Below are 23,010 nucleotides of genomic sequence, written 5' to 3'. Positions count from 1 at the left end.
CTTCGGCCGGCTATAAACTTGTAGTACTGTGGTAGGCGTGGGCTTCGTGTCTATCTTGGCCACAATAATGAATTCACTAAGCTTTTGTTGTAGCTTACCGCGCTCCTATTTTTTTTATTCATTGCCCCTACCCATAAAAAATACTTATTTATAAAGAAGTTAGAAACACTTCACATAAAATATTGGCGAAATAGAGGATCGGACATATGTTGCCCCCTGCTGCCTAATGTTACATCTAGTTCGCAGAATACTACAGGGGCTGCGAGCCGTGTTTCGGCGGACAGGAAGAGAGTGCGTCGTTTACCGCAAGAACGCAGCACAGGATTTCGCGCGGCAGGTCAGGATAGGTCCGGCTCGCCCACTGCCAAGGACGCTGCCCCCTCTCCTCCCCACCAACGGCCGCCATGGGCGAACCCCCTCCACCCCCCACCATTGTGCGTAGGCTACCGCGCCGGGCAGATTCGCCAGCGTGGAAAGCTACAGTACCACCCGGCATCCCACAGCAAGAGACGGGGCACCGTACACAATGGAGAGTAAGTACACGCGAGAAATTCCTGGCCTGCCGCCAAGCCCGCTACCTTAATGGCGCACGTGTTGTGCCAGGTGCTCGTACAACACGGTGCTCCGACATCCCGTGTGACGCTCTTGCTCTTAAGTGACATCCCTTCTCCTTCAAAAAGAACAATAACATCACTTTTGACTCAGCACAACTATTGTCCATTGTCAGTTAGGGTATGTACATGGACGACATTACCGTAACTCACTGTATAGTGTTCCTATGAGTGCGCTTTATCTGTTTGGATACTCAAGTGATCGATGTCTGAACACACGATTGCAGCTTTGCGCGGTCTGTTGGAGCAGTGTTTACGATCTAGTCGTTTCAGTTGTGCGGTGCGTCAGCAGCTCTTGAATTCTGCTACGTAACGGATAAGCGATAACCGTTCTGCGATTTCCGTACCCGTGTCACATTTCTATCGGTGGCATTGGCGTCTTCAGGCAGCCTCACATAAAGTAAGTTTTACAGCACATTGACGCTGTATTCCTTGTTAGTTACTTGGGTTGGACAAGCATCGTGTTTTGTTACATGAGTCGCGAGTCGTTTGTCTTTGCTTTCCGTGGTGCATATCGCTGAAAAAGAAACAATGAGTTCTCTTTGCACTCTGTTTTGTAATAACTTTGATTATCACTGGCGTACGAAAAGGAATAGCTTCCTTTTCCTTGATTTTGCGTATGAGTGTTGTTTTTGTTGGCAGTGTTGTTGTCGTTCTTGGAGATTCGCTCTTCGATGTGTTTTCGTGATTTTGCTCTAGCGATGTTGAACGATTTACAGATAGCGTGGTGAACGTGTGAGAAAAACCTGCAAAATCTCCAGCTCTATGAATAAATTATTGTTTTGTTGCCATACGGAAACACTGTCAAATAGTAGCAGAGCGTAGCTTTTTTGGTGTATCGTAACACCACGCTGTTCTCAGTATTATAACGCAAATATAAAACATACGATGTATGTGCAAGTCTTATTCTCACTTTTGTTATATTAATTCATTTATTGCATGTATATCATTCGGAACAAAGAAGTCAGCTGTTTTGCCATCGCTTATTCGGCAACATCCAGTTCCAACGTTTATATTTTATTTCTTGCTGCCTCAGCATGTACGAATATTTAGCGTTTTCTCTTGTGGGCTGATTCTTTCAAAGAATAACTCAGCAACCAGACGGTATTGACAATGCAATTTATTTGCGTAAGTAGTGTCGAACGGCTGCTCACAAGATGCACATTTGTTGAAGCTTACGTAAGTTTTGGTTCTTTATTTCTCCTTGTGGTGAAAGATTCTTGGGATGGTGTCGCCTTACGTTAAAAAAAACGAGGGTGGAAACGACCTATTTAAACATTAATGCCCTATTTCGTTTGCCGTATCAAAGTGGTAATTTCGGATAATAGCGCTGTAACCAAAGACAATGCAGATAGTGTATTTCTGTACGGATAACATGAAAAACACAGCTGCCATTGACAACTTTGAAAGCCCTCCGGGAACGTCGTTCACATTAAACAACTGTTTTCCGCATTTAATTCATGTCATTTAAAGCATCAGTTACCGACAGCTTCAATGTCATTTAAAGGATCTAGTACCGATAGCTGCAATGTCATTTAAAGCAAGTAGCTCCGGGAATGGTAGTTTCTTAAATGTGTGCAGGGTTCTGTGGCTACTGAAGCAAGCTTAGTTAGTGACTCAATACAACTACAGATTAAGGAGGGGAATGGTGTTTTGTATTAAAGATTCCAAAATTTGTGTCTCACTTCATTTTATGTTGTGAGTAAAGCTCAATGGAGAGCGTAAGGTATTCCTCCCGGGAGGCCGAGCAAGAGATAGAAAACGAAAATTAACTCATGGCCGGTAAGTACGTCTTCTGTGGCAGTACTCTCTAATTTCACCGATTCAACGAAACGTGTGTTACTGTTTTGTTTGTCGTCTCGAACGTCCAGATTTAATAATTGTCAACACAAGCCCTTCAAGTGATGTAGCTCCGGGGAAAAGATTGATTGAGGAAACCACACTGTCGGGCGATGTGATGATGTCTGCTTCATAGAAACCAAAACAAACTCATGAAGAACTGTTGATGTTTTTCTATCTGAGGAGAAACAAAAAATATCGAAACAGTTATCTGTTCGTGATGCAGACCTTAAGCGAAAATAAACAACGCCAATCACGCGTCCTGATTAACGAAAATAAGCTAAGTGTCTCTTTGGCTCTTTTTTTTTCTTTATTGTGATTTTAAAACCTGGAGAACAGGTAGGCTGGCAGCAGCACAATCCGCGGCTCTTCAGCCAAAGATAGCACAATGATATAAACAGAGAAGATACATGACTTGGAAAAACGGCGGGAAAAAACAGGAGACACATGAACATAAAAAAAACATGAAGCCGTTCACACTCGATGACAATCCACAAGACAAACCGTTGACACGAAGCACAAACACTGAAGATGACGATGGCACTGGTGAACGATGGTCTCTTTGGCTCGGACCACGTTGTCATTTCTGGCGGGCGACCTTCGTGGCATTTGGTAGCGCGACCTTCAATTTCCGAAACAGTCTTCTCTGTTGGCGGCGCCACTTTCGGCGACAGCTGCCAATCACCTCTGGCATCGAGCTGCGCAAAAACATCTGTTCTCAATTGGCGCAGATTGCAGCGTGCTTGGCAGCGTGCTAGACGATGTTCGTATTTGTGCTTTCGTGTGCTGGTGATTAACTTGGCAATGACGAAAGCGTTTCTGAAAGTTTGCGTTTGGGCGTACTGGTACTTGTTAATTCAGCAAATCGTGGGCGGTGGGAAAACTAGATAAAAGAAATAAATCATTCGTCTTGCGATGCAAAGCGCATACTTCAGGAACTAAACCTGCGAGCGAATTACGGTTTGAAGGTTGCTGTATAGAACAGACTTAAGACACAATTATATGGGGGAATTTCAAAGAAGGAAAAACATGATATAGGGACACTTGCCACAATCTTATCCGTAGAAGGATCGGTAGACTAAACATACAATAGGGCTTCAAAAAGATTGGATTACACAGTTCGGGTTAACGAAGACGATACGGTGATGGAGTTGTGCACACGACATTTCATTTCATATCATGATATCGCCAAACATGATCGCTGGCAGAAGATATGCACATTACACTTACAGGGTGAAGCAGCAAGGACCAGTCACCCCACGTTCGAATCCTGCCTCGGGCATGGATGTGTGTGATGTCCTTAGGTTAGTTAGGTTTAAGTAGTTCTAAGTTCTAGGGGACTGGTGACCTCAGATATTGAGTCCCATAGTGCTCAGAGCCAACCAGTCACCAAATATGTCCAGAAGGCGTAAACATATCAAGATGCAGCGCTGTCTGAGCTGTATCGGACAATGTGACGAATTTTCTGACATAGGCAAGAAATTTTGAACGTTTATAGCTGCTGACTTATGACACCAACTATTTTATTTTAAAGTAACTATATACCTTTTTCTGTAGCATTGCAAAGAGCCCTCGAAGAGGACTTCAGCTAGGTAACATCCGTGGGATTTGCTCAATTATAGTAACAAGGCAACAGCGTTGCAGGAGAAGGAGCCCAGAAACGTCTACCAAATGTAATCGAAGCTCGAAATGTAGATCTTCAGCTCTGGTACATACCGTAATGCGGTTTTAGAAGACAGTACTGCACACTGAATTTCGTCTGTACTGTTAGCTGCCCACAGGCCAGTGTTATACTGCATTTGAATTCTGAAGTGGTCCGTCTTTCCTTGTAAGACATCTTGTTTCTCTCTGTCTCCATGTATAAGACCAGAGGCGTTAACTCTGGTGAGCGTGCAGTCCATTTTGTGCTAATAATTACCAAAAATTAATTAATAATTACCTGTACAAAATGGGCAGACATTAGTCACCTTAGTACGATGGCCGTAATTACAACGTGGCGGTTCTGTGACAGAAGTACTGCCAGATGTAACACCCCAGGACTTTTAACTGTGCGGAAAACTGAAGCAAGGTCTACAGGGAAACACCGACAACTACGGATGCCCATAGCGTCCATATGAAATTCAACGGGCAGTGTTGTCGGTGCGCAACTGCTTGTATCACTGCCCAACTCAATATTTCGAGCACTTCCTCTGACAGCTATAATAATAAACACACGAAGTGAACCATCTGGTATAGCATGGGAGACGTTAGTGGAATCCCTTTTCCTGACGCTGGGACAGTTGGTGATGTTGTTTTTATCTGTGTACGAGTTGTTTGCCACGACGACAATCCGTATTACTTCAGTTGCATTTCAGCAGGGTGAACTCAAACTCCACTGATAAAATTTCAATTTTATCCACGCGATATTGTCTGAGTATTTAGGTATAACGGACCGATGGTATCCTGTGGCTCATTATAGACTAATTGTCCGTCGTTTAACTTGTTGCCGCCATTGCTGTACGTGTCTGATTGCACTGAAAATACCTGCACGGTTGTTCAAATATGGACGGTATGCGCCATGTATCATTTTGGGAGGAAGCTTGTTCCATTCACACAGACTACTTGCTGTCGACATCAGTGATGGCCATTTTACTAATCATCCACAAGACTTCACTCACTGTCAGTACTGGCTCTGAGCACTATGGGACTCAACTGCTGAGGTCATTAGTCCCCTAGAACTTAGAACTAGTTAAACCTAACTCACCTAAGGACATCACAAACATCCATGCCCGAGGCAGGATTCGAACCTGCGACCGTAGCGGTCTTGCGGTTCCAGACTGCAGCGCCTTTAACCGCACGGCCACTTCGGCCGGCTGTCAGTACTGTCTGGCAGTGTCAGTTGTATCAGAACGGATGTGTTTACTTGTGAAGAGTTGGCCGATATGCACCTCGCGTATGAGACCCCACTATGAAGCTGTGCATGTGAGGAATATTGCATTACTGTGTGTCTTGTGATGTACGTTTTTGTGACTACATATTGCACGCTTTTTGTCTACCGTGAAAGGTATTTTCACGGAAACTAAGATAAATGGGAAAACAAACTGAGTAACTCGTTGCTCTATTACCCAGCAACGAGACACCGGAGATCATGGGTCCCTTGCACCAAAATAATCAGAAAATATCCCTGAAAAGGCACGGAAATTTTAACCGTGGATTTCGGGTTTATCCGGTATTCTTGTTAAATTGGAAGTTAGATTTAATTCAAGACTATTTACTGTTGAGAAACGGGGTTGGGCTGAGTGAAGTTTGCAAGATGATTTTCTTTTCCCTTAGATGGGTTATGTGTAGTTTAGTCCACTGTGTATTAAAATACTCGTTTTCTTAATTGTACTTTTCTCTTCACTTAAAACGTTTTTCTTGTACACAGTGGCGCAGTACTCTTTTGTGCATTATTGCGTACAGTAATCTAATCTACATCTACACCACTGGTCTGCAATTCAGATCCAAGTGTTTAACAGAGGGTTCACAAAACCAATTTCAGATTCTCGGCCGTTCCATTCTCCAATCAGGCGTGGGAAAAATCGAACATTTAAATCTTTCCCTGCGAGCTCTGATTTCTCTTATTTTATTACTATGGCCATTTTGCCCTTTATAGGTGGGAGTCAACAAAATATTTCCGCATTCGGAGGAGAAATATGGTGATTGAAATTTTGTGAAAAGATCTCACTGCCTCAAAAAGGGTCTTTTTTTAATGTTTGCCACACCAGTTCGTGTGTTGTATCCTTAGCAATTTCTCCCCTGTTTCCCGATGATACATAAAGTACTGTGATGTCCTCCGTCAGTACCATCTGCTAAAGATCCCATACTCTAGCAGAGGACGGACAAGTGTATAGTGTAGGCAGTCTCTTTAGCAGACCTGTTACATCTTCTAAGTGTTCTGCGAATAAAACGCACTCTTTGATTCGCCTTCCCCACAACATTATCTATGTTATCGTTGCAATTTAAGTCGCTCGTAACTGCAAACCCCAGGTATTTAGTTAAATCGACAACATGAAGAATGATCGACGTTTGTCGTATTTCCTTTTTTTCTACTCTTCCTTTCCACTTTTAATTCTCCTTAAGAAGATTTTTACTTTATTTTTGGCGGAAGGAACCCTCAGCTCCCGGGAGCCCTTGCCGCACCACCTGCTTAACGCTTGTGGTTGCTACCACACGGATTGCGTAAGTCCAGCTGGATGGCTTCCAATAACTGTGGCTGCATACCTATTGGGAAGTGTAGACACTTGTGTCTATTTAGAGTCCCAACAATGGCCAAGGGGGGGGGGGGGGGCGTGCGCGCGCCAGTGAGTCCATATATGATGAGTCTGTTCTCTGTTCCTATGTACGTACTAAAAATGAAAAGAGCGGACCATTCGTTCTACAGAAAGTCGCGATATTTTACACAGCGTAACTAATTAGCCACTGTAAGAGAACTAAGATACAATATTTATTCCAGTGAGCGCGTTTCCCCGCAGAGGTATTTTTTGTTTTACTTTGGTATTTCTGAAGTAAAATACGATCGATTTCAAGACAATATTGCACCATCTTCAGGTACCACGCCGAATAGGCACATACAGGTGAGTTTTTGTGTGTCGCATTCGATTGTACGTAGGTCAAAATAAAGGGAACATGAAAATAAAACAAAAAAATTAACTGCAGGAAAGTTAACGTCCATTGGAATAAATAAATAACAGCTGACAGTCCTGCGGATGTCTGGTACGTAATAGACTCCACGGGAATACCGGGTGATCAAAAAATCAGTATAAATTTGAAAACGGAATAAATCACGGAATAATGTAGATAGAGAGGTACAAGTTGACACACATGCTTGGAATGACTTGGGGTTTTATTAGAACAAAAAAAAAAAAAAAAAAAAAAAAAAAGTTCACAAAATGTCCGACAGTTGGCGCTGGACAGCAAAACGTCAGTGACTGCGCATGACAATTGTGTATAAAAGGAGCTGTAATGAGACAGAATCAGATGCGCCAGCAGTCGCACCATGTTGATGTTTGACGTTACCTGAAAAGGCGCTTTTAGTGAAGCTGTATTATCAGAATGGGGAATGTGCTAGTTCAGCGTTACGATCCTATCGCCATAGGAAGGGGATTCGAACGGGTAAAGGTCCGTTGACAAATGCAGCTGTGGCGAGAATGATTTCGAAGTTCGAAGCCACGGGTTGTTTGTTTAGACGGTAGACCCCGTAGTGGCCGACCGAGCACAAGGCGTAATGCTGCTGAGACAGTTCAGGAAGAAGTGGAGACTGTAGCGGGTTCGTCTATGCACAGGGAAATCAGCGCTCGTGCAGTCGCACGTCGCACCGACATTCCATACACTACTGTTTGGTTGGCACTTAGGCGTATCCTCCGATCCTATCCGTACAAAATCCATCGACATCACGAACTGTTACCTGGCGATTTAGTGAAGCGGAGGGCATTTGCGGTGTTGGCGTTTTAAAAGATGGCGGAAGATGGCGATTGGTTGAGTAACGTGTTGTGGACCGACGAAGCTCATTTCTCGCTCCGAGGGTCTGTCAGCGCGCACAACTGCAGAATTTAGGCTACCGAAAATCCTAGAATGTCCTGGAAACTCCATTGCACGACGAGAAAGTCACGGTATGGGTTGGATTTACCACATCTATCTTTAAAGGGCCTTTTTTCTTCGAGGAAATGTGTGATTCTGGTTTTGTAACTGCTAACGTGACGGGTGAGACGTACGCCGATCTCTTACGGAGTCGCATCATCCCCAGCCTGGCTGATAAACACCTGCTGGAACGTACGACGTTTATGCAGGATGGCGCTCCACCCCATATTGCTAGACGTGTGAAAGATCTCTTGCGCGCGTCGTTTGGTGATGATCGTGTGCTAAGCCGCCACTTCCGTCATGCTTGGCCTCCCAGGTCCCCAGACCTCAGTCCGTGCGATATTTTTGTTAATATTTATGATAACCTGTAAGTTATAGTGCGTTTCTGATACAATGAAATAAGTAAATGAAAAGTATTAAGCAAGACGAATGGAAGACTTATTTTTTCAGGAAGGATTCTGGGAAAGTCCAGTGCAACTGTAAAAAAAAAGCGTACGAAATGCTAGTGAATTACAGCTCTAAAATATTGTTCCAGTGTTCGCAGTCGTTACCAAGAAGGTATGCAAATAGGCATTGTTTCGATTCAGGGATGTAGGCATCGTATGGATTCAGGGTCGCTCTGCTGGGATCGTAGCAGTGCAGTATAGCCCACATCGAACGCTAAGGGAATTTAAATGGGAATTATTTAAGGTATTTTTATCCCGTCTTTGTAACGACAAGAAAGTGCGTGTTTTTGTCGAAAGACATCTTTCGTTATCTTTCGTTTTATCGAAATAAAACATGATCAGTGGTCAACAATGTGATATATTCATAAGTTGGCTTCCTTTCTAGATCGAAAAACAGTTCGTTTAAAAGATGTTCATTGTACTTAACAACACGTCGTGCCTGGTTTTCGCTCACATCAGATGGTTCAAATGGCTCTGAGCACTGTGGCACTTAACTTCTGAGGTCATCAGTCCCCTAGAACTTAGAACTACGTAAACCTAACTAACCTAAGGACATCACACACATCCATGCCCGAGGCAGGATTCGAACCTGCGACCGTAGCGGTCGTGCGGTTCCAGACTGCAGCGCCTAGAACCGCTTGGCCACCCCGGCCGGCACTCACATCAGGAAACGCCGTCTGCTTGCGCGATTACGAGTTATTCCTCCTTCTGCAGCTGTTGATTCTGGTCTAATCCCATATTGCTTTGCCAGACGATGCATTTCGCGACGTGAATCTTGTATCTTTCTGACAACATATGCTTCAAGTGTTTTATGTATTGTTACGAATTTTACTGCTAGTGTAATGTCATTTAATTGTGTTATTATGTATTTATATAATGTGCAAGAGAAATTATGGTGTCGCCATGGAGTTGAAGGTTTAGCGATTAGATGACGGTGCTGGGGGGATGGTTTGACAGGGCAGGGGCGGGTAGATGATTGTATAATGAATGCAGAGTATATTTTCAGCAGATGATACCCCACGGCTCGTGGGTATTTGAAAAATATCATGCTTACAGCAATGTGCTGCTGATGAGAACTGTATTTAAACAACCAGTTTCGCTCGGCTGACCATCAGGTTCCTGTAAACCAAACTGAAATAACACACAATTAGCACTACAAGATTGAACCGTCACAAATCTGTTAACTCACGTAAATGGTAACGACAACACACACTTAACAAAATGTCACGTACTCACTTAAAAGCATTTACAGCATCATATGAGGCGAATATAAAATAGCCGGTTGCTATGACACAGCGGTTCTGGGCGCTTCAGTCCGGAACCGCGTGACTGCTACGGTCGCAGGTTCGAATCCTGCCTCGGGCATGGATGTGTGCCATGTCCTTAGGTTAGTTAGGTTTAAGTAGTTCTAAGTTCTAGGGGACTGATGACCACAGATGTTAAGTCCCATAGTGCTCAGAGCCATTTTTGAATATAAAATAATAGACATCGGCTAATAAAACCATTGTTGTTACATCGTAATATAAATTTCATCGTCAGTATACAGGGTGTTTCCGTAACAGCGTGCAAAAATTTAACAGGACATAAGAGGATGCTCCACTGAACAGTTTGAGGTAGGGAACCTGCGTACTTTTTCATTACATTCGTTACTAACTGCAAATTCTACCACTGATACAATGAACGTACCATTTGCAATCCTACAGCTTCTATAAAGTTTGGAAGGTAGGAGACGAGGTACTGGCGGAACTAAAGCTGTGAGGATGGGGCGTGAGTCGTGCTTGGGTGGCTCAGATGGTAGAGCACTTGCCCGCGAAAGGCAAAGGTCCCGAGGTCGAGTCTCGGTCTGGCACACAGTTTTAATCTGCCAGGAAGTTTCGTATCCTACAAAATGTGTTGAAACTGGCGGCCATCAACCTCAATGCAAAAGTGACATCGGCGAACAAGATTCTGACAAATGTTCCTCGTGTCTTTCGAATCACATCACAGACAGCAACAATTCTAGCAACCAGTGAACCAGTCCCTTGCAATTGTCGGTCGAGAGAAATAAACACTGGTAGAGACGGATGATGCCTGTTAAGAAATCGTTCCCTTTTTTCAGCAGCGAGAACATTGCAACGTACTTCCCCGTGCACAAGGTGCATGTCAGTGAGTTCTGCGAAACTGTACCGGTACCGCTCCACCGCATTGTACTATACGTCTGTGAATAGCACCGAGTAATGAGAGGGTCTGTCGTTGAGTCGTAGCACGTTCTGTCATGGGACAATGTAAAAATCCCGCGTCCGGCCATCCTGATTTAGGTTTTCCGTGATTTCCCTAAATCACTCCAGCCAAATGCCGGGATGATTCCTCTGAAAGGGCACGGCTGACTTCCTTCCCTAATCCGATGAGACCGATGACCACGCTGTCTGGTCTCCTTCCCCAAACAACCAAACCAACGAGACAACAGAGCCACCTTATGGGCAAGTAAAGTAAAAGGAAAAAACCTTCATCATGACTTCCTAGTATTCAGGCTCGTCCTCCTTGTTTCCTTGCAGGAAATAATGAACATATATGTAAATAGACAGCACAGTACGTGTAAACTTGTACCTATATTAGTTATAAAAAGCTGGAAAACCGTTATGTTAGACAAGTTTACTTCCATATCTCCGACCCCGGGTTTCCTACCTCAAATTGTTCAGTGTAGCATTCTCTCTGTCCTGTTACATATTTACACTCTCTTACGGAAACACCCTTTATAAACTGCGCTAGGCAGTGCGCTCTTTCAGGTTACTTCAGCAATCGGCGTTAACGCTATGAACGAGTGCGTGCCACACAGTCGATTACACAGCTGGTCGCTGTTTACTGGTAGAACCAAAGATGTCATAGAGGTCTTTATACATCGATAGTGACTAGTATCTTACGATTATACAACATGTGTGTCGTAAGCTACGACAAAATAAATGAGACCGTCATAACAGATAGTATGTTGCTACTATATAGTAGCCACTTACGCGTGTTACAATCTTAGTTGCGGTGAGAGAAATAAATGCAAAAATGTAAGAATTTACATAGACACATAAACGCTAATGCGAAACAATCTACAGCCACATTCCACATGTGCACTGCTTTACTCGTACACTGACTTTTAAGGCGCAGGCCGTACAGATACATAAAATGTTTTCGTAAGCGAATTTTCTGTATATATTACAGTATAACGTATGCAACACGTTCGATTTCGTAGACAATAACTTCGATTAACATCTCATATAACACACTAAAGCAGCAGTTGCGTCTCTTGTATGAGGAGTTAAAATTTTATACAGTAAAAGACACTGCATAAAATTTTATTCGTCATACATTTGACGCAACTGTCGCTTTAGGTTTTTAACGCGAGATGTTAATCGAAGTTATTGTCTATGAAATCAGACGTGTTGCACTGTGATACACTGGCGGAAAAAATCACAACACCAAAAAATAATTAATGTAGAGTAATGACATTTCGGGAATGCATTTATCTAGGTTACATGTTTAAGTAATGTTGCAAGATCACAGGTTAACGTAAGCGCGAGATAATCCATTGCAAATGTGAGCTGCTGGTACGTTAATGACCGGTGTGGCCGTCAAAATGTTGAATGCACGCATGCAAACATTCATGCACTACGTTGCAGGTGCCGGGTGTCAGTTTGTGGGATGGAGTTCCATGACTGTTGCACTTGGTCGGTCAATACAGGGACGGTTAATGCTGTTTGGAACTATCGTCCAGTGATGTCCCATAGGTGCTCGATTTAAGACAGATCTGGTGATCGACCAGGCCGAGGCCACATGTCGACACTCTGTACAATGTACAGCATGTTGGGTTACAACAGTGGTATGTGAGCCAGCATTATCCTGTTGGAAAACACCCCTTGGCGTGCTGGTCACGAATGGCAGCACAAGAGGTCGAAGGACTAGATTGACGTACATATTTGCAGTCAGAGGGCGTGGAATAACAACAAGAGTGCTCCTGCAGTCATACGAAGTCGCACGCCGAACTATAATTCCAAATGTACAGGAGGCCCAGTGTGTCTAGCATGTAGACACGTTGGCTGCGTTCCCTACTCTTGCCTTCTCCTACCCAATACACGGCCATCACTGGTTCTGAGGCAGAACCAGTTTCCATCAGAAAACACAACAGAAAAAGTGTACGTTAAAAGCCGGCGGCAGGCGTAAAACGTCTTCCGAAATTGTACTGAATGCTTTCAAAGAAAATTATTTTGAACAATTAGTTCATGAACCTACTCGTAGCATAAATGGTTGCGAAAGCATACCTGACCTCTTGTCAACAAATAATCCTGGACAAATAGACGGATACAGGGATTACCTACCACAAGGCAGTTGCTGCTAGGCTCAATACCGAACACCCACAACCATCAAAAAGAAACGAAAAGTACATCTATTTAAAAAAGCTGATAAAAATGTTCTTAACGCCTTTTTAAGAGACAGCCTCCACTCCTTTCGGTCTGATCATGTAACCCTATAAAAAATATGGAATTATTTCAACGAAGTAGTACCGACGGCAGTTGAGAGATATATGTCACATAAATTAACAAGTGATGGTACTGCTCCCCATGGTACCCAAAACGGGTCAGATCGCTGTTGCAGAAGCAACGAAAAAAGCATACCAAATTTAAAAGAACATAAAATCCCCAAGATTGGCAAAGTTTTGCAGAAGTTCGAAACATAGCGCTTGCTTCAATGCGAGATTTTTTTAATAATTTCCACAACGAAACTCGGAATCTGGCAGAAAACCCAAAGAGATTCTGGTCATACATGGAGCACACCAGTGGCAATACAATCACTGCGCGATAACAACGGTGAAGTCACTGATGGCAGTGCCACTAAAGCAGAGTTATTGAACACGGTTTTCCGAAATTCCTTCAACGAAGAAGACGAAGTAAATATTCCTGAATTCCAATCAAGAACCTCTGACAAGATGAGATATACTCGGTGTAGCAAAGCAGCTTAAATCACTTAATTAAAGCAAGACCTCTGGTCCAGATTGTATACCAGTCAGATTCCTATCAAAGTATGCTGATACAATAGCTCCATATTTAGCAATTATATACAACCGCTCGCTCATAGAAATATCCGTACCTAAAGACTGGAAAATTGCTCAAGTCACACCAATACCCAAAAAGGGAAATAGGAGTAATCCGCTGAATTACAGGCCCATATTACTAACGTCGATTTGCAATAGGACTTTCGAACATATACTGTGTTCGAAGATTATGAATTACCTGGAACGATTTATTCACAGACAGCACGGATTCAGAAAATATCGTTCTTGTGAAACACAACTAGCTTTTTATACTCATCAAGTAAAGAGTGGCTACCGACAGATGATGTCAAATTGATTCCATATTTTTAGATTTCCAGAAGGCTTTCGACACTGTTCCTCACAAGCATCTTCTAACCAAACCGCGTGCCTGCGGAGTATCGCCTCAGTTGTGCGACTGGATTCGTGATTTCCTGTCAGAAAGGCCGCAGTTCGTAGTAGTAGACGGAAAGTCATCGAGTAAAACAGAAGTAATATCCGGCGTCCCCCAAGCTAGTGTTATAGGTCCTCTGTTGTTCCTGATCTATATTAACGACATAGGAGACAATCTGAGTAGCCCTCTTACAAGGTAACCTCCCCATCGCAGCCCCCTCAGATTTAGTTATAAGTTGGCACAGTGGATAGGCCTTGAAAAACTGAACACAGATCAATCGAGAAAACAGGAAGAAGTCGTGTGGAACTATGAAAAAAAATAAGCAAAATATACAAACTGAGTAGTACATCCACAAGATAGGCAACATCAAGGAAAATATGTGCTCAGGAACGCCGTGGTCCCGTGGTTAGCGTGAGCAGCTGCGGAACGAGAGGTCCTTGGTTCAAGTCTTCACTCGAGCGAAAATTTTACTGTCTTTATTTTCACAAAGTTATGATCTGTTCGTTCGTTCATTGACGTCTCTGTTCACTGTAATAAGTTTAGCGTCTGTGTTTTGCGACCGCACCGCAGAACCGTGCGATTGTTATTGAAGTCGCGAGCTATATTTGCTGGATTCATATTGCCCACGGAATACACCTCACGTATTTAATGCACTCTCGTCCAAAGTAGCGAACAGTCAACTGCCAGCCAGGGAGCCTCGTTAGCAGGAATACTGTCTCTTCCGTGCGCTGTAGTCGAGTGACGTCGTGTGTTTCGATGTTTGTGTAGGTGTAGCGCCCCATACTACGGCGCAGTTACCTCGCATCGCACGGACGGATAATAATTGTCTGAAAATAAAAATTTAAACTTTTCACACTCGAGAAGACTTGAACCAAGGACCTCTCGTTCCGTAGTTGCTCACGCTAACCACGGGACCAGGGTGCGCCTGACCTCACGATGTCCTCGATGTTGCCCATCTTTCGCATCGACTACTCAGTTTGTATATTTTGCTTATTTTCTTCAGTTCCATACAACTTCTTCCTGTTTTCTCGATTGATCTGTGTTCAGTTTTTCAAGGCCTATCCACTGTGCCAACTTATAACTAAATCTGAGGGGGGTGCGATGGGGAGGTTCCCTTGTTAGATTGTTTGTAGATGATGCTGTCATTTACCGTCTTGTAAAATCACCAGATGACCAACACGAATTGCAAAATGATTTAGATTAGATATCTGTATGGTGTGAGAAGTGGCAATTGACCCTGAATAAAGAAAATTATGAAGTTATTCACATGAGTACTAAAAGAAATCCGCTAAATTTCGATTACGCGATAAGCCAAACAAATCTGACGGCTGTAAATTGAACTAAACACTTAGGGATTACAATTACTAATAAACTAAATTGGAACGATCAGATAGGTAATATTGTGGGCAGAGCAAACCAAAGACTGCGATTCATTGGCAGAACACTTAGAAGGTGCTGCAGGTCCACTAAAGAGACTGCTTACACCACTCTTGTCCGCCCATTCTAGAGTATTGCTGTGCGGTGTGCGATCCGCATAAGGTGGGACTGACGGATGACATCGAAAAACTTCGGAGGAGGTGCAGCTGGTTTTGTGTTACCGCGAAATAGGGGAGATAGAGCCACAGACATGATATGTGAATTGGAATAGTGCTGAAAACAAAAGCGTTTTTAGTTGCGACGGGATCTTCTTATGAAATTTCAATCACTAGTTTTCTCCTCCGGTTGCGAAAACATTCTGTTTACACCCACCTAAGTAAGGAGTAATGATCATCATGATAAAATAAGAGAACTCAGGGCTCGCACAGGAGAATTTGAGTGTTTGTTTTTCCCGCGCGCCTTTCGAGAGTGGAACGGTAGAGAGACAGCTTGAAGGTGGTTCACTGAACCCTCTGCCGCCTGGCAGAGTGTGAACAGCTGAGTAATCACGTGGACGTAGTCGTAGACCTCCACCCTGCCCTCCAATGAGTTCTCGCTTGACACCACGGAAGTCGGAAACGGCTGTGGTTTGGGGCCAGTGGAATGCACCTACATGGCATGTGGCTTGGAGCTGGCCTTAAGGTAACCGATTTGTACCAGCAGTTCGTTGTGTCACGCCAAACACGATGGTCTTTCTTCTCGGCAGCGCCACGCGGCCGTCCGGAATGCAGACTTCTTGTGATGGTACATTGTCGTCACCGCCGCTGCCAACAATCATGTACAGGGGCTACATTTCTGCCAAGTTTTCTGCGGTGTCGCAGAGGGAACGTCAATCTTCTCGTAACTCTATTACACAACCTCGTTTAAAGTCACTGAAGTGTCGATAAATGGCCTCTTTGTCGCCTTACAGGCATTCTCGGTTAACATCAACTTTCCACTTGCAGTCTCAACGTTGACGACCGTTACAGCGCCAGCGCGTATTTAAAGCAAAGCGTGTTGTGCATCGTCGTCGTGGCGATGCTAGCGCCACTCTCTGCGACTGGCGCCAATTTGAATAGACGTTATCTTGCATTTGTGGAAACACGCCTACCAACTTTCGTTTATGTTGCACAGCTGCTTGCTGGTGTTGCGAGTTTTTTCCCGCCAGTATATATTCAGACAATGCGGAATTAAAACGGTTATATGAAGTGAACACCTAACGAGGTTTACTAAATGTTATGTGCTTCACATTAGCGTCTTTGCGGGTATGTAAGTTGTTACTTTTATGCATTTATTTCCGTCGCCGCAACTAGGTATGTAACACGCGTATGTTGCTCTTAGATGCAATATGCAGACTATCTGTTACGACTGGCACGTTTGCTTATCATATCATACGACTCGCGGCTTGTATAATCGTAAGCTACTAGTCACCATCGGTATATGAAGGAAGATCTCTATGATCTACTTTGGTTCTACCAGTAAACAGTGATCAGCCATGCAGTCGCCTCTGTGTGCTATGCATCCATCGAAAGCCGATTGCTGATGTAACGTGAAAGAGTGGACTGCCTAGCATAGTCCGCGTATTGACGATGTAATTTATATTACGATGTGACAACAGGTAATGTTTTTGTGTTATGATTGTTCATAATGCGACGCATCACTGTCTGTGTCATACTATTTTCAGTGACAGATTCATGGTTCTATTATTTGATGTGAATGATTTTATATCCATCTAATACTATGCTGTAAAAGGTTTTAAGTGAGTATGTGCGTTGTCGTTTCCATTCATATCAGTTAACAGACTTGTGACAGGTTAATGTTTAATGCTACTGTTTTCATTTGGTCTAGAGGAACCAGATGATTGTCAGTCAGCTGCAAGTTCTTGTTTAAGTAAAGATTTTACTAGCAGTTGAAAGCGGCAACCAGGACATTTTTCGGATGCAAAGTAGTGGAGCTGAGAGTTCGCTGGAGGAAATAAATGGGCGAGAGGTAGAGTGATAGAAAATGAGGGGTGACAAAGGAAAAGATTTTTTTAGTCGAAAAGCACCAGTTTGCTTTTGTTCTACAATATTGTAGAACAAAAGCAAACTGGTGCTTTTCATTTATTACGATGTTGTTCCACCAAGAACCGACGGAAGATCCTGTTAACATTTTTTTACACCTTCAATAAAAAAGTAACTAAGGACAATATGGCCACACAAATGAAGAATCAAAAAGTAATGCTTGAAAGAAAGATGACGCAGTGCTTGTGGAAACCTGTTAGGTAGATTTAGACATACTGAATTCGAAAGGGAGTTTGGGCACCATTCTGAGGCCACCACCCAATATCTAGCGTGAGGATCATGAGAAAGATAAGGGAGATTAGGGCGAGTACGGGGGCGTACGGACAGCCATTTTCTCCTCGTTCGATACGCGAGTAGGAGAGAAAATCGATAATGTCGCACTGCTCTGTACAGTGGCTCGCGGAGTGGTTATAGGGGGTGAACGCAAATGTGGGAAGACCATAAACACAGCACATTACTGTGTGTAATACGATGTAGCAAAGCCGTGGGGTTCAAGACAGGTTCAAATCGTCTCGGAATGGATAAATACAAGGCATGTATGGTTTTCAAGAGAATCTTGTATGACTCTTTCTGGCAAAGAGTGTCAAGTTCAGGAAACGGTGATGGAGGTCAGTAAGGATCACGCACCCTTCTCTCCAAAATACATCAGTAAGGTTCAGTAATAATGACATATGGCCACTGTCGTGGAATATGCGACAATTCATCCTTGTGCTCACAAAATGGCCAAATCATCGACGACCCCTGCCATGTTTCACTCTTGGGACGTGACACCGGCCAGAAGTTGGAAGCAGTGTGAAAGCTGACTCGTCCGACCAAATAACTTTCTTCCATTGCCCCTGTGCATCACTGCTGAGTGTTGTTGGAACTGCATCTCGCCCTACAATTCCCCCTTATGGAGCTCCCTTCGCGTTGTTTGAGAGCTGACAGCGATCGTGAAGGCGACGTTCAGTTCTGCAGTGACTTTTGCAGCTAACGTGATCTTATTTATGGTCACCATCCTTTTCGATGACCATCTGTCACGATCACTCAACACACACTTTCGTCTGCACTGTGACGCAGTGGACAAGTTTTCCAGCACTCCCTGTGTGCGGTATAATCTTCGATTCGGTGCCTCTTCAAATACTACACACTCCGACTCCCTTGGTTAGTGAAGCACGCGAGCCCGAACAATCTGCCCACGTTCAGATTCGCCTAGCTCCGAGATACCGTGACGCACTCCCAGCTACACAGGACTCTGTTCTGACCACGACTGGCGCTTGCAACATACACGAGGACACTGCGCAGGCGCCGTTCGTGGCCAAAATTCAACAGCGTAACCTGCAAGCTAAGCTAGCATCTGGATTTATGCTCAAACATGCGTTTATCGGATATTTGTATACTTTTGTCCAACCCCTGTACACTGGGTGATTCACGAAGATACATGTTTTCAAGGTTAGGAAACTACTGAAACAACTCACTAACGGTTGCTAATAATGACATAAACGTTTCTACATTCTTAATGGAAAGTAAACAAATTTACTCGTATAATAATCTTTGCTTCTCTGAATGTTCTGGAAAACTACTGCAGATGCTCGTCTTGGACATGTTTTAATAGATTCGCCAGACCAATAACAACAAAATAAGTTGAAATCGTACTTTGCTTCAACCTTGTACAGTTTTGCGATGGCTTCATATTAGCGAAGCTGCTAAATTTCAGGCAGAATCTTTTATTAGCCCTAACTCCGTAGCTAAACGTGTGCGGACCTATGTTTATATCAACTTTTTTCTTTAGTTATACTTGTAGAATAACATATAAAAATATTTGCGTACCTTCGTGAATCACCCTGTGTACAGTATGTAGATGTGGATCTACACACATCAAAAAAAGTTTTGCATCACCTCAGTTCCGAGACTTCCGGAACCCGTACAGAAAACTGGAATAGAGATCAACATAAACATCATTTCCGCCGTTTTTATAGCTCATGAAAACCACACATTGCATGTTCTACCACCATACAGTGAGACCTCGCTGTACACACCGGTACCTGTGATACCCGGTAGCACGTCCTCTTGCATTGCTCATGCCTGTATTCGTCATGGCATACCACCCACAAGTTCATCAAGGTACTGTTGGTCCAACGGCGATTCGGCGTGCATCCCTCAGAGTGACTGGTGGGTCACGTCTACATCTACATACATATTCCACAATCCACCATACGGTGCGTGGCGGAAGGTACCTCGTATCACAACTAGCGTCTTCTCTCCCTGTTCCACTCCCAAACAGAACGAGGGAAAAAAGACTGCCTAAAATGCCTCTGTACGAGCCTTAATCTCTCGTATCTTATCTTTGTGGTCTTTCCGCGAAATATACGTTGGCGGCAGTAAAATTGTATTGCAGTCAGCCTCAAATGCTGGTTCTCTAAATTTCCTCAGTAGCGATTCACGAAAAGAACGCCTCCTCTCCTTTAGAGACTCCCACCCGAGTCCCTGAAGCATTTCCGTAACACTCGCCTGATGATCAAACCTACCAGTAACAAACCTGGCAGCCCACCTCTGAATTGCTTTATGTCCTTCCTCAATCCGACCTGATAGGGATCCCAAACGTTCGAGCAGTACTCAAGAATAGGTCGTATTAGTGTTTTATAAGCGGTCTCCTTTACAGATGAACCACATCATCCCAAAATTCTACCAATGAACGGAAGACCATCCGCCTTCCCCACAACTGCCATTACATGCTTGTCCCACTTCATATCGCTCTGCAATGTTACGCCCAAATATTTAATCGACGTGACTGTGTCAAGCGTTACACTACTAATAGAGTATTCAAACATTACGGGATTCTTTTTCCTATTCATCTGCATTAATTGACATTTATCTATATTTAGAGTTAGCTGCCATTCTTTACACCAATCACAAATCCTGTCCAAGTCATCTTGTATCCTCCTAAAGTCACTCAACGACGACACCCTCCCTTACACCACAGCATCATCAGCAAACATCCGCACATTGCTATCCACCCTCTCCAAAAGATCATTTATGTAGGTAGAAAACAACAGGGGATCTACCACACTTCCCTGGGGCACTCCAGATGATACCCTCACCTCCGATGAACATTCACCATCGAGGACAACGTACTGGGTTCTATTGCTTAAGAAGTCTTCGAGCCACTCACACATTTGGGAACCAATCCCATATGCTCGTACCCTCGTTAGGCGTCTGCAGTGGGGCACCGAGTCAAACTCTTTCCGGAAGTCAAGGAATATGGGATCTGTCTGATACCCTTCATCCATGGTTCGCAAGATATCATGTGAAAAAAGGGCGACTTGCGTTTCACAGGAGCGATGCTTTCTAAAGCCGTGCTGATGCATGGACAGCAACTTCTCTGTCTCAAGGAAATTCATTATATTCCAACTGAGAAAATGTTCGAGAATCCTGCAACAAACCGATGTTAAGGATATTGGTCTGTAATTTTGAGGATCCGTCCTTGTACTCTTCTTATATACAGGTGTCACCTGCGCTTTTTTCCAGTCGTTCGGGACTTTACGTTGGGCAAGAGATTCGCGATAAATGCAAGCTAAGTAAGGAGCCAATGCAGTAGAGTACTCTCTGTAAAACCGAATTGGCGATTTATTTATTTTCAACCCATTCAGCTGCTTCACAACCACAGGGATGTCTATCACTATGTCCTCCATACGGGAATCTGTACGAGACTCAAACGGCAGTATGTTTGTACGATCCTCCTGCGTGAAAGATTTCTCAAATGCTTAATTTAAGATCTTTTGCTAAGGTATGACGGTGGTAGTGGTTGAATGCTTCGCTCATCGCTCTTTTTACAGCAGCACGAATCTCTACTAACTTTTGCCTGTCCTCATTCTCCCGATCTTTCTTGTACCGCGAGTGCAACTGTCTTTGCTTCTTGAGCATTCTCCGATTAAACAGCCGTTTTCAATCCATCCCAGGCATGTTCAATTGGGTTCCTGTCTGGAGAACATGCTCGCCACTCTAGTCGAGCAATGTCGTTATGCTGAAGGAAGTCATTCACAAGATGTGCACGATGGGAGCGCGAATTGTCGTCCATGAAGACGAATGCCTCGCCAATATGCTGCCGATATGGTTGCACTTTCGGTCGGAGGATGGCATTCACGTATCGTACAGTCGTTACGACGCCTTCCATGACCGCCAGCGGCGTATGTCGGCCCCACATAATGCCACCCCAAAACAGTAGGGGACCTTCACCTTGCTGCACTCGTTGGACAATGTGTCTAAGGCGTTCAGCCTGACCGGGTTGCCTTCAAACACGTCTTCGACGATTGTGTGGTTGAAGGTATATACGACTCTCATCGGTGAAGAGAACGTGATGCCACTCCTGAGCGGTCCATTCGGCATGTTGTTGGGCCCATCCCTACCGCGCTGCATGGTGTCGTGGTTGCAAAGATGGTCCTCCCCATGGACGTCGGGAGTGAAGTTGCGCATCATGCAGTCTATTGTGCACAGTTTGAGTCGTAACACGACGTCCTGTGGCTGCACGAAACTCATTATTCAACATGGTGGCGTTGCTGTCAGGATTCCTCCGAGCCATATTCCGCAGGTAGCGGTCATCCACTGCAGTAGTAGCTCTAGGGCGGCCTGAGCGAGGCATGTCATCGACAGTTGCCGTCTCTCTGTGTCTCCTCCATGTCCGAACAACATCGCTTTGGTTCACTCCGAGACGCCTGGACATTTCCCTTGTTGAGAGCCCTTGCTTGCACCAAATAACAATGCGGACGCGATCGACGTGCCGTATTGACTGTCTAGGCATGGTTGAACTACAGACAACACGAGCCGTGTACCTCCTCCCTGGTGCACTGACTGGGACTGATCGGCTGTCGGACCCCCTCCATCTAATAGGCGCTGCTCGTGCATGGTTGTTTACATCTTTGGGCGGGTTTAGTTACATCTCTGAACAGCCAAAAGGACTGTGTCTATGATATAACATCCACAGTCAATGTCTACCTTTAGGAGTTCTGGGAACCGGGGTGATGCAAAACTTTTTTTGATGTTTGCTGATCGAAGTGAAGGCCACCATGCGTAATACCGCCCGTTTTTTAACTTTCATTAAACCTCGACTAAGAAAGTAAACCGACAATATGAAAAAAAACCTCCGTTTTCGTTAATGGGTTTTGGTCGTAATTTGGGCATACTATGCCGGTTCCCGGAAGAGACACTTGTGGAACATGGTGCGCCATGTGTTTATAAAATTGGCTGCAGCCGATATTTTAAATGGTTGAATGGAACGAACGATTTATGGCTCAGAGAACAGAAGATCTGCTATATTATGTTCGTGTTGCTGTCGTAGCATGTCGAATTTAAGGGAACGAAAGGCTGAAAATCGATGCTGCCACAAACCACAGTATGCTCAAAATACTGCCTTAAGAATATCGAATTTCGCGCTTTCGTTTGACAGATTTCTCATCATTGACAGTTGACTCTGTAAGACACTAGAAGCTAGCGCACAGACGAACGGTGATTAAAGCCTGTAACCCGCTACTGCACTTCAGCTTGTTGGACAAAGTGCGGCGACAAAAACTATTTCGATCATCATATTCTAAGTGGCTTTAGTGTATCGAGTGCCCTCGCATTTTGAGTTGCCAAG

General features: G+C 44.1%; 1 protein-coding gene across 2 annotated transcripts in view; it reads left to right on the top strand.

Annotated features, from left to right (window-relative positions):
* Positions 1 to 424: 424 nt before the first annotated feature.
* Positions 425 to 23,010, top strand: part of LOC126461372 (cystathionine beta-synthase) — a 169,843-nt gene continuing 147,257 nt past the window's right edge. Inside the window, exon 1 of one of the 2 annotated variants that reach the window (XM_050095991.1) lies at positions 425 to 533. In XM_050095991.1, the coding sequence (XP_049951948.1) occupies positions 527 to 533 (7 nt within the window). In that variant the 5' untranslated portion in view covers positions 425 to 526. Of the gene's footprint in view, positions 534 to 906; positions 1,012 to 23,010 lie in introns of those variants that run through there. The other variant, XM_050095992.1, reaches the window with a different exon arrangement.

This window comes from Schistocerca serialis, chromosome 1, assembly GCF_023864345.2.
Source record: "Schistocerca serialis cubense isolate TAMUIC-IGC-003099 chromosome 1, iqSchSeri2.2, whole genome shotgun sequence".
Lineage (NCBI taxonomy): Eukaryota > Metazoa > Arthropoda > Insecta > Orthoptera > Acrididae > Schistocerca > Schistocerca serialis.
Note: the sequence above shows the minus strand (reverse complement) of the source record. Positions and strands in the feature narration are given on the sequence as shown.